General features: G+C 41.2%; 1 protein-coding gene across 1 annotated transcript in view; it reads left to right on the plus strand.

Moving 5' to 3' along the window:
- ANKRD55 (ankyrin repeat domain 55) overlaps positions 1-20,966 on the plus strand; it is a 96,324-nt gene that overhangs the window by 34,557 nt on the left and 40,801 nt on the right. The window contains exons 3-5 of the mRNA XM_080804929.1: positions 1,064-1,194; positions 3,051-3,160; positions 12,944-13,004. Coding sequence (XP_080661055.1) covers positions 1,064-1,194; positions 3,051-3,160; positions 12,944-13,004 — 302 coding nt within the window. The remainder of the gene's footprint in view (positions 1-1,063; positions 1,195-3,050; positions 3,161-12,943; positions 13,005-20,966) is intronic.

A 20,966-nucleotide genomic window follows, 5' to 3' on the forward strand; every position in this document is an offset into this window, starting at 1 on the left:
CAAATGTAATTCGGTGAAAGCAAGCCTCTTCAACAAACAGGCGCTAGACCAATTCAACACCCACAAACAGAAAAAGGAACAGAGATGGAGGGAGGGACAGTAGGGATTAGCAGGGAAGAAAGAAGGGAAAGAGGAGAGAGAGGAAGAAATAAAGAAGGAACTATTGCAACTATTTAAGACATAGCGCTTCACTGCTGCTTTTACCCAAAGAGCATTGGAAGGGAGAGATTTGCAGAGCAACTGGGTTGCCAGTGCAATCTTGGTGAGAACAGCAGTCCCTCCATTTGTCCATTCTCAGGGATCTCCTAGGTTCATAGCTTGCAGTTCACTAGAAGAAGGTGTGAATCGCCAACAAAAAAGCTTATAAACAAGTCTCAGGTTGGCAAGAGACTGTGTCTGAGATTTGGTTTCTTCACCTGAAGGAGTGTGAAGCACCTGGATTCTGCCTTACCAGCCTGGCTTGTTCCTGCAGACCTACAAGTTGTTTACAATGTGTAATTTCATCTCTGTTTTTGTTCAAAAAGAAAAGACATGAAGAACCAAATGCCTTGGCTTAGATTAATAACCAAAACAGAGAAGTATTTCAACAAGGGTGGACCCTTTTCTTTAGATTGTGTGCAAGCTAAGGCTAGGCTGCCCTTTATCACCCACTACCTCTAATAGAAGTGGGCTAGACCTGTCTGCCTGGCCGGATTTGCTTTCTGGACACTTCCAGATTCTACATTGTTCAAGCCAAGTCAGGATAAACATGCCTGTTATGTCCCAAGTCATGCTAATTCTCAAGGTAGTAATGAGGAATTTTTATCATTGGCACAAAATGTTTTAATCAACCCATTACTGCAAAATAACAGAAGATTTAACAGAACCAGAAAAAAATACATAGTTTGTATTAATGTAGCAACAATGATCTTCATTTCTCTCCTGTCCCATGTAGCTCAGCAGCTGGGTTTGTGTTGAGAGCAGCTCATTTATCTGCAAAGAGCACATATATGGGCAAATAAAGTTTGCCCATAAATTTCACAAGTCAGATATTATTAAAGACTGTTGAAATGTCTCCTTCCAGGATGTACACCCTTGATGCATGCGGTTTCTGGACGTCAAGTGGACACAGTGAAGCTGTTGTTGAAGATGGGGGCCAATATTAACATGCAGGATGCTTATGGTCGCACAAGTCTATGCCTGGCAACCTATCTGGTACCAATCATGTCTTTGGTGGCTGTCAGGGAATGGGGAGGGCTAAATGTGTTGTTATGGGGTCCCTCTTGCAGGAGAAGTGTGTATCACAGCTCCAAACTCAGTATACAAATGTATTTACTATGGATGTATATAAACTTAGGCAAATGACTTTACCGCCTTCCTCATTTGTAAAATGTAGTAAAAAATAGTATCCTACATTTATCACAAGTGAAAGAGAAACACATGTGGAACCACCCAGAGCATAGTGAGTAAAAACGTACTTGTTGGTTCTGAATAGTGACCACTGGTTTCAAGTATATTCAGTGATTTTCTGATTTCTTTTCCGAAGAAAAAAAGAAAACCACATACACACAGTTCCAGGAAATGTTGCAAAATGATAAAAATGTTTCAACCCCTCCCCCACCAGAAGGTCTGTTTTCAAAAACTAAAACTTAGGCAACTGAAAAATTTGTCCAGCGTGCCTTTCTTTTGGGTCTCCCGGTCATATTTTTTCCTTTTAATCGGAGATTTTGATGACTTGGACATTAGAAACTAAAACCAGATTTAATACTTTAGGAAACTACAACATTTGACTGAACAACATTTGCTTCTACTTAAGACATATATTATTGGTCAACTCAAAACGATATTCAATATTAGAACCTATGAAAGTGCTCTCACTGAAAGAATTTTTTCCAGAATCTCCAGAACCAAAAGGTTCTTTTCTCATTATCTTTCTTCTCCATTCATTTAATAACATTTTTATTTTCACTGCTTCCAGTATTGTGAGGGAAAATCAGTCATTCTCATTGGACCGGGTAGTCTTCAAGTTTAACTATACAGGAATGGAGGAAGGCAGGAGAGAGAGTTCTATATATTACTCTTCATAATAATAGTTTCATCTACTTATATGTCTACTTATAATTGAATGAGTAACCCCAATGGCTCTGGATGAATGTAGGAGGCATTCTCCTTAGCCAAACTTTGTTATCAGTAGGGTTGAGTCAGTTACTTAAAGTAGTGTAGAACAGAAATGGAGGGAGGACTAGCTGGCTATTTTATCTGCCCTCTGAAATGAGAGATAGTGGGGAAATGGCCCAGCTTTAAGTATGAACCAGGAAGGCGACAAACATGAGGTGCAGCAGTATCACTCCCAATCTGGAGAATGAGTGGACAGCAGGGAGTTTACATGAAGTTTCTTGGGGGAAATTCATAGTAGGTGAAACACAGCTATAGGGAAATCTTAGAGGGTCCTGGTAGTAGCCTCATATTCAGCATCAGAAAAATCAGTCAACTGAGATGGCAGGGTCCCACCCTTTGGATTAGGGCTCAGGTTAGGATTCTAGACACTGGGAGAAGACAGACTGGAATAAACAAAATATTACCCTTGTAGTTACTAGAAAGAGAACTTAGAAAAGTGGACCAAAGCTTGCTTATCAGATATAAACTGAGGCACAAAGTGGAGGCTGGGACTCAAGAGTGACATAGGAGCCCAGTTTTTAGAATTGGACCATGACACCTGGGTCAGACTATTGACAAGGATGATTTGGAGCTAGGCCCATAGAATGAGAGGCTAGAGTTACCATGTGCCACATTTAGCCCTAGGAATTCAGTATAAAAGTGGAAAACAGCAAGTAAGAAATGGGGAATGGGAGACAGAGGAGAGAGTCTAGGAAACTCAGGAAGCCACACCTCAAGACTGTCAGCCTTATGTTGAAGTGCTGAAACTGGAGTTCTGATCCTTAACCACTTTAAATCAATAAAACATGGGTTTAGCCACACTGAAGAAGAGAAAGAAAACTGGAGAAAGTTTGTTGGTCTGTGTTATATACCAGGCTGTGTTATATAATGATACAGTTGCTCTTGTATTTCAGGGTTGGCTGGAAGGCTGTGTGAGTCTGCTTAGAAATGGTGCCAAGCACAATATCCCAGATAAAAATGGCCGTCTGCCACTGCATGCTGCCACTGCTGAGCCCGATGTGAGGTAAGTAGCCAGGTTCACACAATGTTCACATTGGCAGGGACTTAACTTGGATTAGAATGTCACTTAATCGACCCTCGGTGGTGAATAAAAACAAAACCTGTCCATTTTTTTTTGAAGTTGTAGCAGATAGGGCCACATTTCAGTAAATCAAAATATCCTGGAAGAATCTTAACCTCTAATCTCAAATCCCCTCCTACTTCAATAAAACCCTTTTCTCCTAATCTCTGATTTAAGAAATGCTATTTTTTTAATTATCTGAATTCACATATTCATTCAATCAGGCAGTTATTGATTCAATAAATCTTGAGTGCTTAATCATAGACCAAGTGCTATTCTATGCCCTAGGGGTTCCCAGTAAGCACGACAGGGTCTCTGACCTTAAAGAGCTTATATTCTAGTGAAGGTGCTAAGTGGCATACCAGTAAACAAATAAAGAGGGTAATTTCAAAATAAATAGGATAATTTCAGAGAGTGGGAAGGGGAGTGGAAAAGCACTGACTGGGCATAAAGATTAATGTCTGAAGTCAGAGTCATGCCAACATTCTTCTTTAAGATTTATTTATTTCTTTCTTTTAGAGGGAGAGACTGAGCAGGGGGAGGGGCAGAGGGAGAAGGAGAGAACCCCCAAGGAAACTCCCCACTGAATGCATAGCCTGATGAGGGACTCATCCCAGGACCCTGAGAGCACGAACTGAGCCAAAATCAAGAGCAGACACTTAACTGAGCCACTCAGGTGCCCCAGAGTCATGCTTAACATTTATGGGTTTGAAGGAGGCAAGGGACCCAGCAAAGTAGAGTGAGACCGAGAAACAAGTAGATTAGAAAGAGAACCAGGCCTCTGAGCCGCTGGGAGCTGTATGAAGAAATATACTCAAGTAAGCTGGATGATCAAAAGGGTCACATTTTTGTAAGACAATTGAGCAACAAAGGAAAAAGTTTTGTCCAGACCAAGTATAGCTTCCCCAATCCTCTGTGTCTAAAGCCCTCAGTCTATAATCTTTTGAAAGCCCTTGGAGCACCTAATTAACAGCATTTCCCACTGTGGAATCAGCAATATTCTGGGCACTTCCTTAACTTCTGCAGAACAAAACATGCTTCTGACAGGAATTTCATCCCCTAGACCCTGTATCCAGAACTAAAACTAAAGCTCTGTGGGGGTTCATGAGACCAAGGTTGAAAGGGTAACAGGATTTCTTCATTTCATTCTGTTTTACACTAAAAGGGTTTGGGAAATTCCAGAACTATTCCCAACCAAGCACTGCCTCTTGTTATCATTGGATTATATCCAGGAATAATAAAAAACTAGGATTTACTCAAAGTCCAACAAAACAAGGAAGTTTAGAGAAGAAACAGCAGGCTCAGAGCTAACAATCAGTAGACATCATAAGGGATGACTCCTTTTTGGTGAATCGGGAAAAAGAAAGAATGACTTTTCTGGACAACCCACAAAAATATTTGGTTACAAAATCACACTGTTTTCCTAAGAATAATCTTAAAAATTTATATATTTAAAATGTGCCTTTAAGACTATTCTGCCAGGGTGCCTGGGTATCTCAGTGGGTTGGGTCTCTGCCTTGAGCTCAGGTCATGATCTCAGGGTCCTGGGATGGAGCCCCACATCGGGCTCTCTGCTCAGCGGGGAGCCTGCTTCTCCCTCTCTCTCTGCCTGCTACTCTGTCTACTTGTGATCTCTCTTTTTCTGTCAAATAAATAAATAATTTTTTTTTTTTTTTAAAGAATATTCTGCCCTGATTGGCTCTACTTCATTCTACCTGCCTCACCCCGTGGTCATTTCAAAATCTGCCTGACTCTGGAAGATAAATGACTGCTTTTTCTTATGGTGATTATAGCTTTTCTAACACATTAAACCCAAAGCTTCCATGTTTTAACACAGGAAGAGCTTTGTCCAATGTAGGCATTCCTGGATTGGGGGGGCTTCCCTCTGCATGGTAACTCAGGGATCTAAGTTTCTTCCATTTTGTGGCTCCACCATCCTCTAAGATCAAAGAATTCCTCTTTGGTCAGCCTGGGAATGGGAAAAGAGTAATGTGGAGATACCCCTCTTATTTCTTTAAAATCTTAGCCTTTGATACAATTTACTTCTGCTCACATTCTTTTAATAAGGACTAGTCATTTACTCTACTGGTCCTATACCACACATAGGTATAAGGAGCACTTGGGAATATAGAACAGAATCTACCTCCTGGCAGTGACTCCAGTTCAAAAAAGGAGGTAATGAATTTTGGTGAAAAGCTCTCTCTGTCATCATGCCATTGCACCTGAGGGGTGAACCAAGACTTGTCAGTCAAATCACACTCAAGGTCAATTTGGTCAGTTGTTTGGGCTCATCATCTCAAATCACTGCAGTAATGAATTGAAAATCAATCCAACTGTACTTCCTCTTTCATGGACATATTAGTCTATTTCTTATTATGCCCAACAGTGGCTCTAGACTCTCTAAGATTTATATTACATCACTATAACAGATAACACAGAGTTGTGGTTTCCCCTTCTCTTGAAATTATACCTAATGACCCAGCCACCACCTTTGGAAGAGGGGAAGCCAGAAAAATAAACATTCTTCTGTGTCCTGATGATATAATGTTATTGTCCTAAATGGACACTTAGCTGATTCTGAAAGATGAACTCCTACTTTGGTTATGATAATAGTAGCTGCGGTAACTAGGAAAACCCAGAGGTTAAGATTAACTACTACAAAACCAAAACATCATTTCTGGTAAATGTTCTTCAAAAATTAATTGGGTTAAACCTCAACAATCAATATAGCAAAGCAACTGGCTTTGTTACCTAGAGAACATTTAGAAACTAGTTTGCCTCAAAGAATTCTCCATGGAATTACATTGCTTAAAATTAGATATTTTATCATTGTCTTATGAGAAAAGTTACAGCCACAGAGTGTTTGATAGCATCTGCATTCAGTGTTTTAAGCAGAAAGTAGCCAAGCCATGCTCTCCGGCATGAAATTTGGCCTTCTTTCTTCCATCTGTTTGTGTGCCAGCATGAAACTGTAATTGTTTTCTGGAAAAAAAATTGGTCTGGTTTGTGGGTACTTTCTAATCCTACAGACGTAATGTAGAAGTAGTGACCTGTCATTAGGCCATGCAAACCTGTTTGCTTAATTTTCCTAAGTGGACACAACTTTCAGCTGGTTCAGCTAACCACTAAAGTATATAAATCTGCATTTATAATGATGAAGAAAAGGAGGACAAACAGCACTGATTATTTACCTTGTTCTGAGCAAAGTTCTGAGTGCTTTCCATGTATTATCTCATCTAATCTTGACCACACCTTTATGTAATAGGTATCTCTATCCCCATTTTATGGCTAAGGAAACTGAGGCGCTAAGAAGATAATTTATTATGTAGTACAGGTGTAAGGATAAGTAACCCGCCCAGGGGGCCTGCTATGTTCCTAGGATCCACTGCTGCAGACCCTATAGAATGTATTTTAACTGCCACATTCTGTCATTAAGCCCTACCTTAAGAAACTTTACAAAATTCCTTATTGTCTCATTGTCAGGAAATACTTTGTCACAGCATCTAAAAAAATGAAAAACCACAAAAAAGATTTCTACTAAAGAAGGAACTGCTGTGCTTCTTCTGATAAATTGTTGATTTTTACTATGTGGAAGCTGTGACTTGTGTTTTTCTCTCTGTGTGTTTAAAAAAGCCACAGCCCAATTTGTGTCCCACCTTTGACACATATGTAGGCCCGTAACTGCATCGTCTTTTCTTGTTTTCTCTTTGCCCTTGTTTTCTCTTTGCTTAGTTTCTTCATTTGTAATCTTGTTTTACTATATGTATCTGAAAATCACCTAAAATCCTTTTTGGATTGAGGTAAAGGGTGGCCAGGCATATAAGATCTGGAGTCAGACTGACTGGGTTTGAATCTGGTCCACCTCTTAATGACCATATTAACATGTCAAGGCTCAGCTAACTTCCTTTCCTAGAAGGTATGAATAATACAATATTTATCTCATAGTAAATAGGTAGAAGTAAATGAGAAAACATGTGAAAAGCACTGAACACCGTCAATCATCAGTGTCAGTAAGTGTTGGTTATATTGATAATATAGTGATAATCGTGATGGAAGATAGATAGAAATAAAGAAATACTATAGATCAGTGCTAAAGAACAAATCCCTGCTATTGCCACCTCACCAGTTCTCACCCCAGTCTTCTTTACCTTAGCACACACGGGTCCACAAAAAATATACCCATACATACAGGTGCACTGGGGACAAGTTGTTTGCTCTACCCTTCAGAGTTCTAGCTGGGCTAAGCATCAAATTGACATGAGACAGATTCACAGATAAAACTAAAAGTTAGTAGCAGATGTACTGGAAATCCACACAGACATGGAAACTCCAAAGACAGTCAAGCAACATGAGGCTAACCTAAGGAGAGGGGTTGGGATCTGAGCATACAAGGGGAAGAAGACCATGAGAAGAAAGATGAGAGGAGATATTTGGAAAGCAAAGATTGCCCTATTAGACAGGTAAGTTTCTTAGGTAAAAGGGAATCTCTGTTAATAGCTCTCTTCCAGGCAGAGGCAGGCAGTTGAAGGGGAGCAAAAGAGCTCTTTCTGAATCTACTGCATTTTGATTGCTTTAAACTCAAAGTAATGTCCATGCCAAAGTAGACCATCTTGTGGTGGCCTGCCCTTGGCTGCTACAAGACTGTTGCTAGACTTTAGAACCCGAAGAACATCAACTCAACCATTCAGCTCCCCTGAAACTCCCTTCTCCACCTTGCTGGTGCCCATCCATCTCTACTTGTCCCCTGATCATAAAACATATGTACAGGCCACATTGTGTCCTTAAACTCAGGTATTCATACTCATTTTAAAAATCTGATAATCGTCAGATTTCCAAATAGCATGCTCCTTCTACTCAGTGCTCAACTGGAGGTTATTTAGAGTGAAGCCTCAGACTGTAGCTGCTTATAAATAAGCCAAGGGGTCACCTCCATTAGCCCTGTGTTCCCAGCAAGATTCTGTGATGGAAACAACTCACGAACAAACCAGCCAGTTCCAATACACAGCCTTAGCTAAGCTGCAGCTCAGTGGGGATTTAAACTGATGCAGGAATAAGGGATTTATAATTATAAACAGGAAAGCAAGTTGGTGGACAAAAGCAAAGGAGTGCAGGTTTTATCTCATGGTTTCCTTTTCTGCTTTGAGCCCTCAGTTCTCAGTAGGTCCACGTTTTCTCCCTTTCAGCTCACCATGGCTTTTCTTGCTTCCTTGGCTTGGACATTCAGAGGGCACCATGTGAAAGCGGGTTAAGATGAAGCTCCAAAGAGAAAGGAGCTGTGTTTGTACAGCGCTGCACATACTAGCATTGGAAGGCGAGCAGTGATTTCTTCTGAATGCAGCCACAGGGCTCACAGCACAGTCTTTTTCATGGTCTCCATGGTTACTGGCACATTCTTTTTTTCCACCCCCCACCAGAGTGCCAGAGGCTCTGCCTCTTTTCATGGCTCTTGATGACAGACAGAGGGAAGAAGGAAATTACTTCTTTGGGGTCCTGTTCTCGAGTTGCCAGGTGATGTATTCTAACCTGTGGGTGGGTGCTGTATTACAGCATACTCCCATGTCAGCAGCTTTAGGAATAGGAGGACAGACAGCTAACTTAGGGACCCTTTTCCCCAGCCATCACTGTGCTGGTCAGATCCAGGGCTGTAAGCCCAAGGAGCCAGCAAAACAGAGAAGCCCAAAGAGGCAAGCCGCTCCCACCTGAGCATACATCTAGTTGATCTCTGGCCTCCCAATCACCTCATGGAGATCAGGGGGTTCACCAAACATAAAGTGTAGTAATTTTTAAAAAGTTATTAAATTAGGGATGCCTGGGTGCCTCATTTGGTTGAGAGTCCAACTCTTGGTTTTGGTTCAGGTCATGATCTCAGGGTCATGAGATCAAGCTTCGCATGGGCTTGACGCTGGGTATGGAGCCTGCTTGAGATTCTCTCTCTCCCCCTCTGCCCACCCACCACAATCTCTCTCTCTCTAAAAATTATTAAATCATAGAGAACTTGTAAATGTCATTCTAAGTGCTTTGTATGTATTGCCACACTTAAAATCTCAACAAATCTTTAAGTAGTAGGTGTTATTATTACTTCTGTTTCAAAGGTAAGAAAATATGGGCACTGAGAGTTTCCTAGCTTGCCTGAGTTTACTGGCTGGCTGGTAATGGAGCAGGGATTCTAATGGAGGCAATCTGGCCCTAGCATCTGTTGTCTTACCACTCACCATGCTGCCTGTCTGGGAGTGCTCCTGCTGGGCGTTTACTTACTGTCCCGCTACCTGGGATAAGGGAGGTTTTGTGCTGCTCCCTAGAGAGTTGAGAATAGGACAGAGCTGGTGCTAAGAGGAGATTCGTTTGGGGGTTGTGGGAGAAATACTCCCGAGCCACCTTAGCATAGAAAGAGAGCTCTGAGAAAACAAAACTAAGAGGTCTGCAAGTCCTCTGGTAATTAAGATGGATGTGGGATCAGCTCCTGCCAGATTACCCCTGTACCATGGAACATCATGGAAGCCCCAGGCCGGGAACCAAACACCTGCGTTCTAGTCTAGGCTGGATCACCACCAAGGCAATGCAGGATGGCCCTACAAGGTAGGGGCTCAAGTCATTTGCTCTGCCAAAAAGAGAGCGAGCGAGCATACTTATCTGTAAATTTGTGTCCATCTTTGAAAATCAATGACTCTGAGGCACTTAGGAATCAAACTGAATGAAGCAAAAATAGATTGGCATGTATCTATCAGGGTCCTAAGAGGGAAGTCGTGGAGTAGTAGAAGGTAACTGTACAAAGCTGCATGGAAGACTACTGAAAATTAACTAACGGGAAATGGTAACATAATTTCCCACTTCCACCTTCCCCTCCACCACCACCCCACCCCGAAACAGGAAAATGTTCCATCCCTGGGCCAGAGGGGCAAGGAAGGGAGCTGTTATTGGAACCTGCTGAGAGCTCTGACTGGAGAAGAGGATCCACCTAGCAGGAGCCCTGGTTTTTGGTAAAGGAAAGAAGTCAGAAGAGGAAGTGGCTTCCCTCCTCTCTCCTGTCAGCTCTCCTGGCCAAACTCAGAGAGAAGTCAGAGGGCAAAGAAGCCTGCACGATAAAGACATTGCAGGGTAGCAAATGGATTTGAGAAGCAAACAGAGAAATATCCAGGTACAGGATTCATCCCATGCCCTCTTGGAGGCATCCCCAGGACATGACAAGAGGTCTTGCCCTCCCTTCCCTCATTCCCATCTGGTCAGAGCCCAACTTCCTTTAGTGTGATCACTGCTCTGGGGCAGTCCCAGGAGATGCCATCTAGCTACATATGATCTCAGTCTGCTCAGGGTTAGCTGAGGATAACCAGACTGGGCCACAGCTGACCTCTTGCCTTTCTCTCCCACTCTCCCCCCACACTTCAGACCAAATGAGCCATAGAGCTTAAACAATGGCCAGTAAAGAGAAAGAAGAAAGTCAGTTGCCAGTTGTCTTCCAGCCTTATAAAGCAACTATAAGAGAAAATATATCTAGGAATGAAATATAATTATGAAGATAAAAACAGCACTATCCACAAGTGCAATTATTTTTATAGCCTCATCCCACTAGATGCAGAATTTTAGAATTTAGAAAGCTTGCATTTAGAGACATTGTTCAAGTCGCTGTACTAAGAGCTTTATGCCGGTTTCATTATTCAGTCCTTACCACATTATCCCCATGCCGTTATCGCTGTGATAAACGTGAGGATACAGAAGCTCAGAGAGGTCATGCAGAATTATATCACAGCATTATCCCAGCTCCCCAAAAGACAGTGATAAGACTAGATTTAAACCTTGGGTTCTTGGTTATTTCACCTCCACAGCAAATAACCAGAAGGGTATCCCTAATTAAGCTCCCTTTGTGTTACATTTACCACTATGGAACATGATTGGTCCCACTTTCTCTTCTATTGCAGGTAGCAATTTAACACTCAGGACTACATGGCATCTAAGCTGAGACACAATGAAAATCTAACTGGGGGAAAGCCTAAACCATTTTATTTTTTCAAATAATTCTTCCAAAATTAATTACCTTCACTGTCTCCCCATAAAGACGATCCTTTATCATCTTGACTGGTTATATTAGTTTGGTAGGGCTTCCTAACAGAGTAGCATAGACTGGATGGCTGAAGCAACAAAAATGTATTTTTTTCAAATTTCTGGAGGCTGGAAGTTCATCCACGAGGTGCCAGCAGGGTTGGTTTTCTCTGAGTCTTCTGTCCTTCGCTGGCATAGAATCACCCTCTTGCTGCCTTTTGACATGGTCTTTCCTCTGTGATCCCCTACCCCTGGTGTGTTTCTGTGTGCCCTAATCTCCTCTTCTGAGAACATCAATCAAACTGGATTAGGATCCGCCCTAATGGCTTCATTTTAACTTAATTACCTCTTTAAAGGCTTAGTCTCCAAGTACAGTCACATTTTAAGGCACTGGAGGTCAGAGCCTTATTAATTTGGAGCAGGAGGGGACAGAATTCAGTTCATAGCAATGAGTATCCATTGATTAATTCATTCAGTACCTGTCTCAGTGGTTTTCATTCCTGTTTACGAGAATTTCCTGAACAGCCCTTTTCAACTGTGAAAGCTGAGCTCTCCAGACCTACTGAGTCAGAAACCCTGAATATAGAATCCAGGTATTTGTGGTTTTAAAAAAATTTCCCCGGTGATTCTGAGATGGAGCCAGGGTTAAAATCTAGGGTCGGGGCGCCTGGGTGGCTCAGGTGGTTAAGAGTCTGCCTTCAGCTCAGGTCATGATGCCAGGGTCCTTGGATGGAGCCCTGCATTGGGCTCTTTGCTCAATGAGGAGTGTGTTTCTCCCCCTTCCTCCCCCTTCACTCCTGCTATCTCTCACTCACTCTCTCAAATAAATAAATAAAATATTTTTTAAAAAATTTAGGGTTAAGTGTTCTAGAAATAACAGTTGCAGTGTTCCAGGCATACTGTAAATGCTATATGCATTAACTCATTTAATCTGCATTCTGAGCTATAAACTAGGCACTTTTTATCACCCCTCTTTTACAGATGAGGACTCTTAGGCACAGAATGGTTAAGGCACTTGCCTGGGGTCACAAAGCTGGTCAGTAGCAGGGATGGGATGTGAACCCATACAGTCTGGCTCCAGATTATGAGTCCCTAACCACTACACTCAGTCACTTCTCTCCCACAGTGTTGACCAAGGTCATTCAAGTGTGAGACCCAACTGCGATAAAAACTTGAACTTGAGAAACACTGATAGTTGTTTCACACTGAGTAGTGTCATTTCATGCTTAGATATTTGTATGTTTTGCAAAAAATAAGCAAAGTTGTAAATGCTGTCTCCTTTTAAAATCTATACATTTAAAAGGCATGACCCATGTAGTGAGTGGTGAAGCAATTTGAAAGCATTGTATACAGTTATGTAAAAGAATAAAGAGTAAGTAGTGGAGGGCTTTAGTTCTTCAAGTGTCACACAGAACAGGTCTGGTGAGTAATACGAGCCTGAAAATTCACCTTCTCTGTGCCATTTGCACCCTACCCCGACCTGAGTCATTGAGATGGAAAAAGGGTTGGAGGACAAGAGACAGAGGAATCACCCCAGGTGCCTTCTCACTGATCACACTGCCTTTTCTATGGCTCTTCCCCTAGGTAAGCAGAAGCAGCCCATCTTCATTTGGAGGCATTCAGTGGACTGTCTTTCTAATGTTATGTCCTCATACAGATTGTTCTTTTGAGCCTTTCTATTTTTCTTCACAGGCTCCTAACAGTCTTGGTGCAACAGTCAAATCTCAGCGAGATTAATCACCAGGACAATGAGGTGAGCCTGCCCTCTCAAGAACAGCTGGCCATTACACCTGTCAGAGTAGAAGGAAGGGCTTTTCTCAACCTGTGCTTCCTATCATACAGGTTCAGGGAGGGGATGAAGCACATTTGTGGGCTCCCACCCTGAGAGGGGAGCTTGTGTCTCGACTATTAACCCTCAGGCAGAAATTTATCCCCACCCTGGTTATGGGTAGCTTCTACTAGGATAGGATTTCTTGCATTAAATACTTAAGCATCTATCACACCACTGAAATTTTGTAATTTCCCTCTGGATATTGAGAAATAAATATTGCTCTTTCCTGTCTTCTTGAACCAGAAACTTCAAGGGCAAGCTGCCATTGCTCTCCCTTTGAGAGAAAGATGACAGATAATTTCAGGCTCCATGCTCCGGAGGCCACATCATTAACACCAGTGATCACGGTTGCTGTTTTCTTTATGTGGCAGACACAACAGAAGTCTTCCAAGAAGACAATACAGTACTCGCAAACAAAATCCCTGCCTGAGTGTTACCAGATACCAGGCAGAACTGCCGCTGATTTTCATTACCCAGCCTGTTTTCTTTAACAAGCTTCTTTAAACATTTGAATGTTTTAATGTTGTTAGGTTTTTTAATATATTATGTGCTTGGTTTGGCTTCACTCTACTAAGAATGTCTGATAACTTTGAGAAAGTGTGATAGCATTGAAAATGCATACGCATGAAAATCCCAAATTACACTGTTTTCAAGGAAGCCAGGTGGCCATAGACAGCAGTTGTAGGAGGAAGTGCCCTAACGGGGGCTGGGCCCCTAGCCTTTCTTGAGTTTTCTGATGACAGGGTTTCCTCCCAGCTGGCTTAGCATTAATGACCACACTGAAAAGCCCCTTCTTCACAACCTCAGTCTGAGGTTGGACACCACCCTGACGCAGTGGTCACACGCTGCTTTCACTCCCCATGTCTTCAGCGACTTAAATCAAAACCCTAGAAATGAGAGGTTTACATTGTTCTAAACTTCTGCTTTAAAAATGAGAACCAGCAATGAGAAAGCACACTCTGACCACTCTGCCCATGGTGTGAAAGCAGGGAGCTTGAGTGGTGCAGTTTTGTTTTTAAGATTTTTATTTGTGAGAGAGAGAGACGGCACGCACAAGCCTGGGGAGCGGCAGGCAGAGGGAGAAGCAGGCTCCTACCAGAGCAGGGAGCCCAATGTGGGACTCTATCCCAGGACCCCAGCATCATAACCTGAGCCAAAAGCAGTTGCTTAACTGACTGAACCACCCAGGCATCCCAAGTGGTGCAGTTTTTACTAACTGATCACGAACTTCTAAAGTTTGGGAAAGTTGACAATCAGCTTCCTCTACCTCCAACTCGTACCCTCACCCAGCAAAATTGGCTTTTCTTAGAAAGGGGGCAAATTCACTCATTTATACCCTAAAGCTTAGTTCCAACTCCATTCAGTCTTCAGCTAAAAGAACATACTCTGGCAAAGTGATGGTTCCCTATTCTTCCCCATCCTGCAAGGCCCCTGGCTGCTGGGGACAGTGAAAGCAGACCCAGGTATTTCTAACAATGTTAACTGTTACACTTTTCAGATAATATGTGCTAAATATTGGAAATGTCTCCACTTCCTTCTCATGCAAAGTAACCTCTCAGAAGAGATTCCTCCCACTGTGGCTTTTATGTGCAGAGAAGAGGACCTCAAAAGGACACTTACAGCCAGTGTTGCAGCTTCCTCTTTGGGACGTGTCACAGCATGTCTGAAATCCATCTAAGCCAACTGCTAATGCTTGTCTGTGTTTAAAAAATATATATGTGTGTGTGTGTGTGTGTGTGTACACACACGTATACCCATACACACACACACACACACACACACAGAGCAATGCTATTATGAGTCAATCCATATACATTTGTAAGGGCTAGAGGCTCTTAACCACTAGGAAATGAGGACACTTCTGACATGGAAAGAACACAGCAAAGGCTTTTTTTCATTCACCACCTCGGCAGATTTCCTACACTCGGCTTCTCAGTGTTCTGAACAAGCAATGGCCCACTCTCCCCCTCCCCCAATCACCTTGCCAACGAGCTCCAAGCACAATGATTCTCCATTATATATGATGGAACAATTAAAGCATAGGCACATGCACACAGCTCCCCCGCCCCACACACACACCGCATCTGCTAAATAACAGGAAGGAGAAAAGATCAAAGGCAAGAGAAATGAGGGAAAAGGTAAGTTACCGCTGCTAGTGAAGCATTAGGGTTGTCTAATACAAGCGGAAAGAGCAAGGCATTCCTCTGCAGAGTCTGAATGAAATTATTTTCCAAGAATAACTGAAGGACCCCCAAGCTTGTCACAATAATGATTGAAGATTAAAGGATCAGTTAGTAGAAATCTAACTTCATTAGGAGATAGATTAGGTTATAAACTGAAACTACCAAACAGAGAAAGGAAGAAAGAAAGCACTTCTCCTGTTTAGGTAAAATAAAACATGAGGTAATACTTCATATCAGGGAAGTGATTATCACTTTAGTGGCTGTCTTGATCTGAGCTCAGGGGCTTGAAACAATTTTTTTTACATTATTAGTTTTTACTTGTATAATATGTAAACACATTTGCTTTTTACAAATTTAAATATTACAGGGGCACCTGGGTGCTGCCTTCGGCTCAGGTCATGATCCCAGAGTCCAGGGATCGAGCTGGCATCAGGCTCCCTGCTCAGCGGGGAGCTTGCTTCCCTCTCAATCTCCGCCTGCCTCTCTGCCTACTTGTGATCTCTCTCTCTGTCAAATAAATAAATAAATAAAAATTAAAAAAAAAAACAAATTTAAATATTACAAGTAATGATAGTAAGTCCTTGATTACTTGACCCTACCACCTTAGCCCCTAGGTAATCACTGTCTGATGTGTCTCTTTCCCAATGTCTTCTATATACCCACAGACCCCGTGGACTGTAACATATAAGGTATCACACTCCATATGTTGTTCTACAACTTTGGTTTCTCACCCAACAGAATGTCTTAGAGCTCTATTCATGTCAGTAACGTACGGATCTGGCTCATTCCTTCTAATGGCTTCATGATGTTCCGCACTATGAAAATACCTCCGTTTATGTTGGTATTCCCCTATGAATGTATATTTAGTCTGTCTCCGGTTTTTCACCATCGCAAACACTCCTCTAAAGAGTGTCTTATACAAGCCTCCTTGAGTATTTTACACAATCATTTCTCTAGAAATACAATGGTGGGAAGTGGGGTATACATTTTTGTTTTCTATACACATGCCTAGTGCTTCTCCAGGCTGCGATCAATTTATAGCTCTACCTGCGGTTGAATAGTGTGCTGGTCATATTTTCTTGTTTTAATTTGCATTTCCCCGATAGCTAATGAGACTGAGTAGCATTACATAGGCATAATGGCCATTATTATATCTTCTTTTATGACTTGCCTCTTTAGATTTTTTTGTCCATTCATTTATTGGGCTACTTTGTCATTTTTGTATGGATTCATAGTTTATTTTCTATTCTGAACATTAACTCTTTGTTTGCTGTTGGATTACAAATAATTTTTCGCAGTGCATGACTCCTTTTAGAACTGTCTGTGGTGTCTTTTCTAGTACAGAAATTTCAAAATATGATATAATCAAAGTGATCATTCCTATTCCTTACTGCTTCTGCTTTTGAGGCCTTTTTAAAGAAGGCCCACCCCGAAGCCCGCAAGGCATAATCACATTATGCTAAGTTTTCTTGTAATTGTTATGTTCTAATGATCTGTTTGTTTTTTCCTGTTTCATTGACCACTGCCCTTAATTGTAAAGTGACTTATTTACTGCCGGCTATCTACACTGCAGAGTTTGACACTGTGGGAAAGGCAAAATGGGTCAGATTGTCCTTTGTGCCTTTTTTCTTCTGGACCTCAAAGGAATCACTGACATACAGAGTAGCTGTCTGTTGCAGTTAGAGGGAGCTGACAAGTTGCTAAACTCCTGGAATCTAACCTCTCTTGCTCTCATTTTAGCTTTGATGGGAAGAGTGCCTCATCAAAAGGGGCTACAAGCTAATTTAATGGCAGCTCATTTAGAACTTTTAATGCATTTATCCAGAGAAGCACTGTTTTTAACTGTGTTTAGGGTACATTGTTAATCCTATGTTGAACGCACATTCTGATATAAGTAGATTTTTTAAGTGACCTGACAATGACCAAACTTTCATTAAACAGTGCTCTGAGAAAAAAAAAATCTAAATTGCAAAAACAGATGTGAACCTTTGGATGTAATTCTTAGCACTAAATTCACTTAAAACATCCTTAAGATATAATCATAAGCAGAGACTGCATTGTCAAGGCAAAATCAACAGAAACAGTGCCTGACTCTAGAAATCATTTTACCTTACAGTTCGCAAAAGGGAAAATAATAAAGTGAACTTTTTTTTAATGCTCCAGAATTTTTATCCTAAAAATGAATACCTTAAAAAAAAATGGAGTAAAGTCTCTGCAACTTAGGAACCCTCACCTTCTCCTTTCCCTGCATGTCTAGAGGTAGGCCTTTTTTTTTTTTTTTTTTAGGCCTATCTTTTTTATTTTTGGATCCCTAGACTCTAGCTCAGTAACTTGCACATAGTAGAGCCCTCACCTCAAAAATATACTTACATATGTAGATAAGGAATTATCAAATTTTTGAAGAATCCATTTTATTGGCCCTTTCTCTTTGTTTTGTTGACCCAACTCAGTTACCCATTTTATGTATCAGATTTGACTCCCCAGGTGACTTTTAATTATTGCCAAAAATCTACTCGCAAGAAAACGATGTTGTATCATTTGGGATCTTCAAAAAATGTGCTGTAGACTCTAGGCCGGGAATCCTTGTCCATTTTTACGATATGGACACCTCTGGTGCACTGGTGAAGCTGATGGATCCAACCACAGAAAAATGTTTGCAACTGCATAAAATAAAATACATAGGATTACAAGAGAAACCAGTTTTTTTGAAACAGCATTATCAAAATATTATAAAGATCAAATTTGCAATGGTGATATGCAAGCTTGCTTGTTAATACATTAAGATTTAGTGGTCAGACAAGTAACACTGTACTAGTGATGCATAGAAATAGTGTTTTGAGATATCTGTGCTAATTAAGGCAATACAAAAGTATCTGTGATTTGTATCATTGGCAAAGTCACAGGTGTTGTTAACAGTGGTTGCCTATATCCATATTTAAAGAAGATGCTAAATTTCCACTTGAAGTTAGTAACCGTAAAGATGTAATTTCTTTCTTTGATCTAAGCTCACACAAAGTCTGCTTTCTATCCATGGCTAGAACCCCTGCTGCAGTGGATATTGCAGAGTATTTTTTGTAGGATATTGCAGAATATCCAAAAAAGATCTTCCAAAAATACTTTGATCAACAAGTGGAATAACTGTAGGCCTCCCAAGGTGATCTGCTTGAAATGAGAAAGTTGTTGTGTTATTCATTAAAAAATATTTAGGTACCTACCTTGTCTCATGTAGGCTTGATTCCTGCTCTAATAGTTCACAGTTTAGTGCAGAATGTAGATGTTCTGTTTAGCTGAAAAATAAATATACCAACTTAGGTCTCTATTCTCAAGGTTTTAGTTTAGAAGTTTGTTCTTACTAAAATTTGCCCTTTTGCTTCCATGGCCTGAGTTATTCTTCATAGCCTTTCTTCTGTTAGGGTCTCATTTAAATTACAAAATTCTCTACCCTAAAGATTTTTATGTTTTTGTTGGATACACAGTTTTTGTCATTATTACAGGGAGACAGTAAGCATTTTTAATTTATTTTTTAAGATTTTATTTGACAGAGACAGACACAGTGAGAGAGGGAACACAAGAAGGGGAGTGGGAGAGGGAGAAGCAGGCTTCCTGCTGAGCAGGGAGCCCAATGCAGGGCTCGATCCCAGGACCCCAGGATCATGACCTGAGCTGAAGAAAGACCCTTACTGACTGAGCCCCCAAGTGCCCCGACAGGGAGAGAGTGAGCATTTTAAAAGAATATCATCAATAGCAGCCATTCTTACTGTCCTAAAACCCAACGTCTATTTTTAGTCTTTAATTATAATCTTTTGACAGTTATGATAAACATAACTTATCCAGATTGGAAAACTCTAAAACATAGATGATGAAATAATTTATTAATCTTTGTGATCTATAACATATTTTCAAAATAAAAATTAAAGGAAATGGCTTTCTTCCTCCACTTCTAACCATCTACTTTTTTTTTTTTAACCATCTACTTTTTTTAAAACTCTTTTAAAGCACATCATTTTTTCTTCTTCTTTTTTTTTTTTTTTTTTGGTCTAGAAGAGACAACTTTTGTGAGCAGTAGTCATATGTGATCGGGAGATTAATAATATGTAAATTTTAGAAAGTCAAGCAAAGCCAAGCTGTACTTCTGTGAAATTCTAGATCCTTTAGGTTTCGCTGACCTCTCAGCACTTGCTATAATTTTACCCCCCAGAGCACCAACTTGAGAGGTGTAGCAAGTGCCTGGCCATATCATACATCTCTCTCTGTGCTTCTCAGAGTCTGCAAATGCCAGTTTAAAGGTGCTATCCTGAGCACTTAACCAGATTTCTGGTTCAGAAAACACAGAAGTAAGAGTGGTTTTGGGGGGGAAAAAAAAAGGTTCTGAGACATTGATAGGACTTGTAAGCCCTTAAAATGTCAGTAACACAGGCTCAAGGCACAGAATTCCTCATCTGTATGAAAGCGCCGTTTCAAAGCAACCTGCTCAACACCCAACCCAGTCCCATCAGCAACCTCTAAATGGATTCGAAGCCAACTAAAACTGAACACGTCCCTTTGAAACATTCTGGAGAGCTATGCTCTCAAGTGAATGTCCGTTAGTTTTTAGTCTCTGAGCCAATACTTTTTCAAAAAAAGTGGAGTTCTACTCTGACCTGGACCATCTGGGTGTTTGTTGCAACATGTCTGCACATGGCTCCTGGGTTTTCAGCCCCCTGATGCTTCGAAGGCCCAATTGAGTCCTCAACGAAATTGTAGGGAGCAGCTGATAGAAAAGGTCTCCACAGTTAGGACACAGAGGGCTGGACTGCATCCAAGACACTCTGGTATTTTATACTCTCCCTGAGACCAAGGGAGCCTTGATAACCTGTAATTCACTAATTCTTCCTGTATTTCTTGAACACTTGTGTTCGGTGCTGTGGGCTCACCACGCCCAAGAAGCCACAGCTTCTACCTTTAAGTGCATCACACCTTAACACAGACACCAGTCTCTGAGCCTGAAGTCAGCCCCTTAAATGGCTACCAGCCTTCACATAAAACTGGGATGACTTCTTGTCTGCCCAAAAGCTGGAGGAGAGAGGCAGTTGTAGCGAAAAGTCTACTTTCCTAAACCGTGTGTTGTGCAATGCCAGGGCCTGCACTAAAGCTGATTTTGAAAGTTTGGGTTTTTTACTAATTCTAAGGGCATTTGGTTTTCTCACTAGCCCAGTTGAAAAAACAGCAATGGAAAAAGTTCCCTTGACTTGTTTGCAACTTGTTATAGTATAATACATACATGTGTGTTTATGATTATTTCAAGAAGGAATGGAATGATTCAAGTCTTGATTTAGGGTCAGATAATCACCCAAATTCTAGGGTGGGGAATGGGAGAAAATATATAGCTCAGTACCTTCCAAAATAAGGATGTGCCAGTTGTTTTTGTTGAGAACCTAGAAGCAATGCTAAATGCAACAAATATAAGATGGCAGCCCTTATACTAATGAAAACCATTTCAAAAAGTTAGATGATCTGAATCCAGTTAATATCACACAGAAAAACATTCTCCAGCAGTTGAGCTCACCTCCAAAGGAAAGCCTACTAGTGTGTTAGCCTACTAGTGTGTGTTATTCTCCAGGGTTGAAGAGACCTGGATTCGAATCCCAACTATGGCATGTACCCATAGCCATAGGCAAATTACTTAACCTGTGTTTCGGTTTCTTCACCTGTAAAATGGGGC

Source organism: Martes martes (assembly GCF_963455335.1).
Source record: "Martes martes genome assembly, chromosome: 5".
Classification (NCBI taxonomy): domain Eukaryota; kingdom Metazoa; phylum Chordata; class Mammalia; order Carnivora; family Mustelidae; genus Martes; species Martes martes.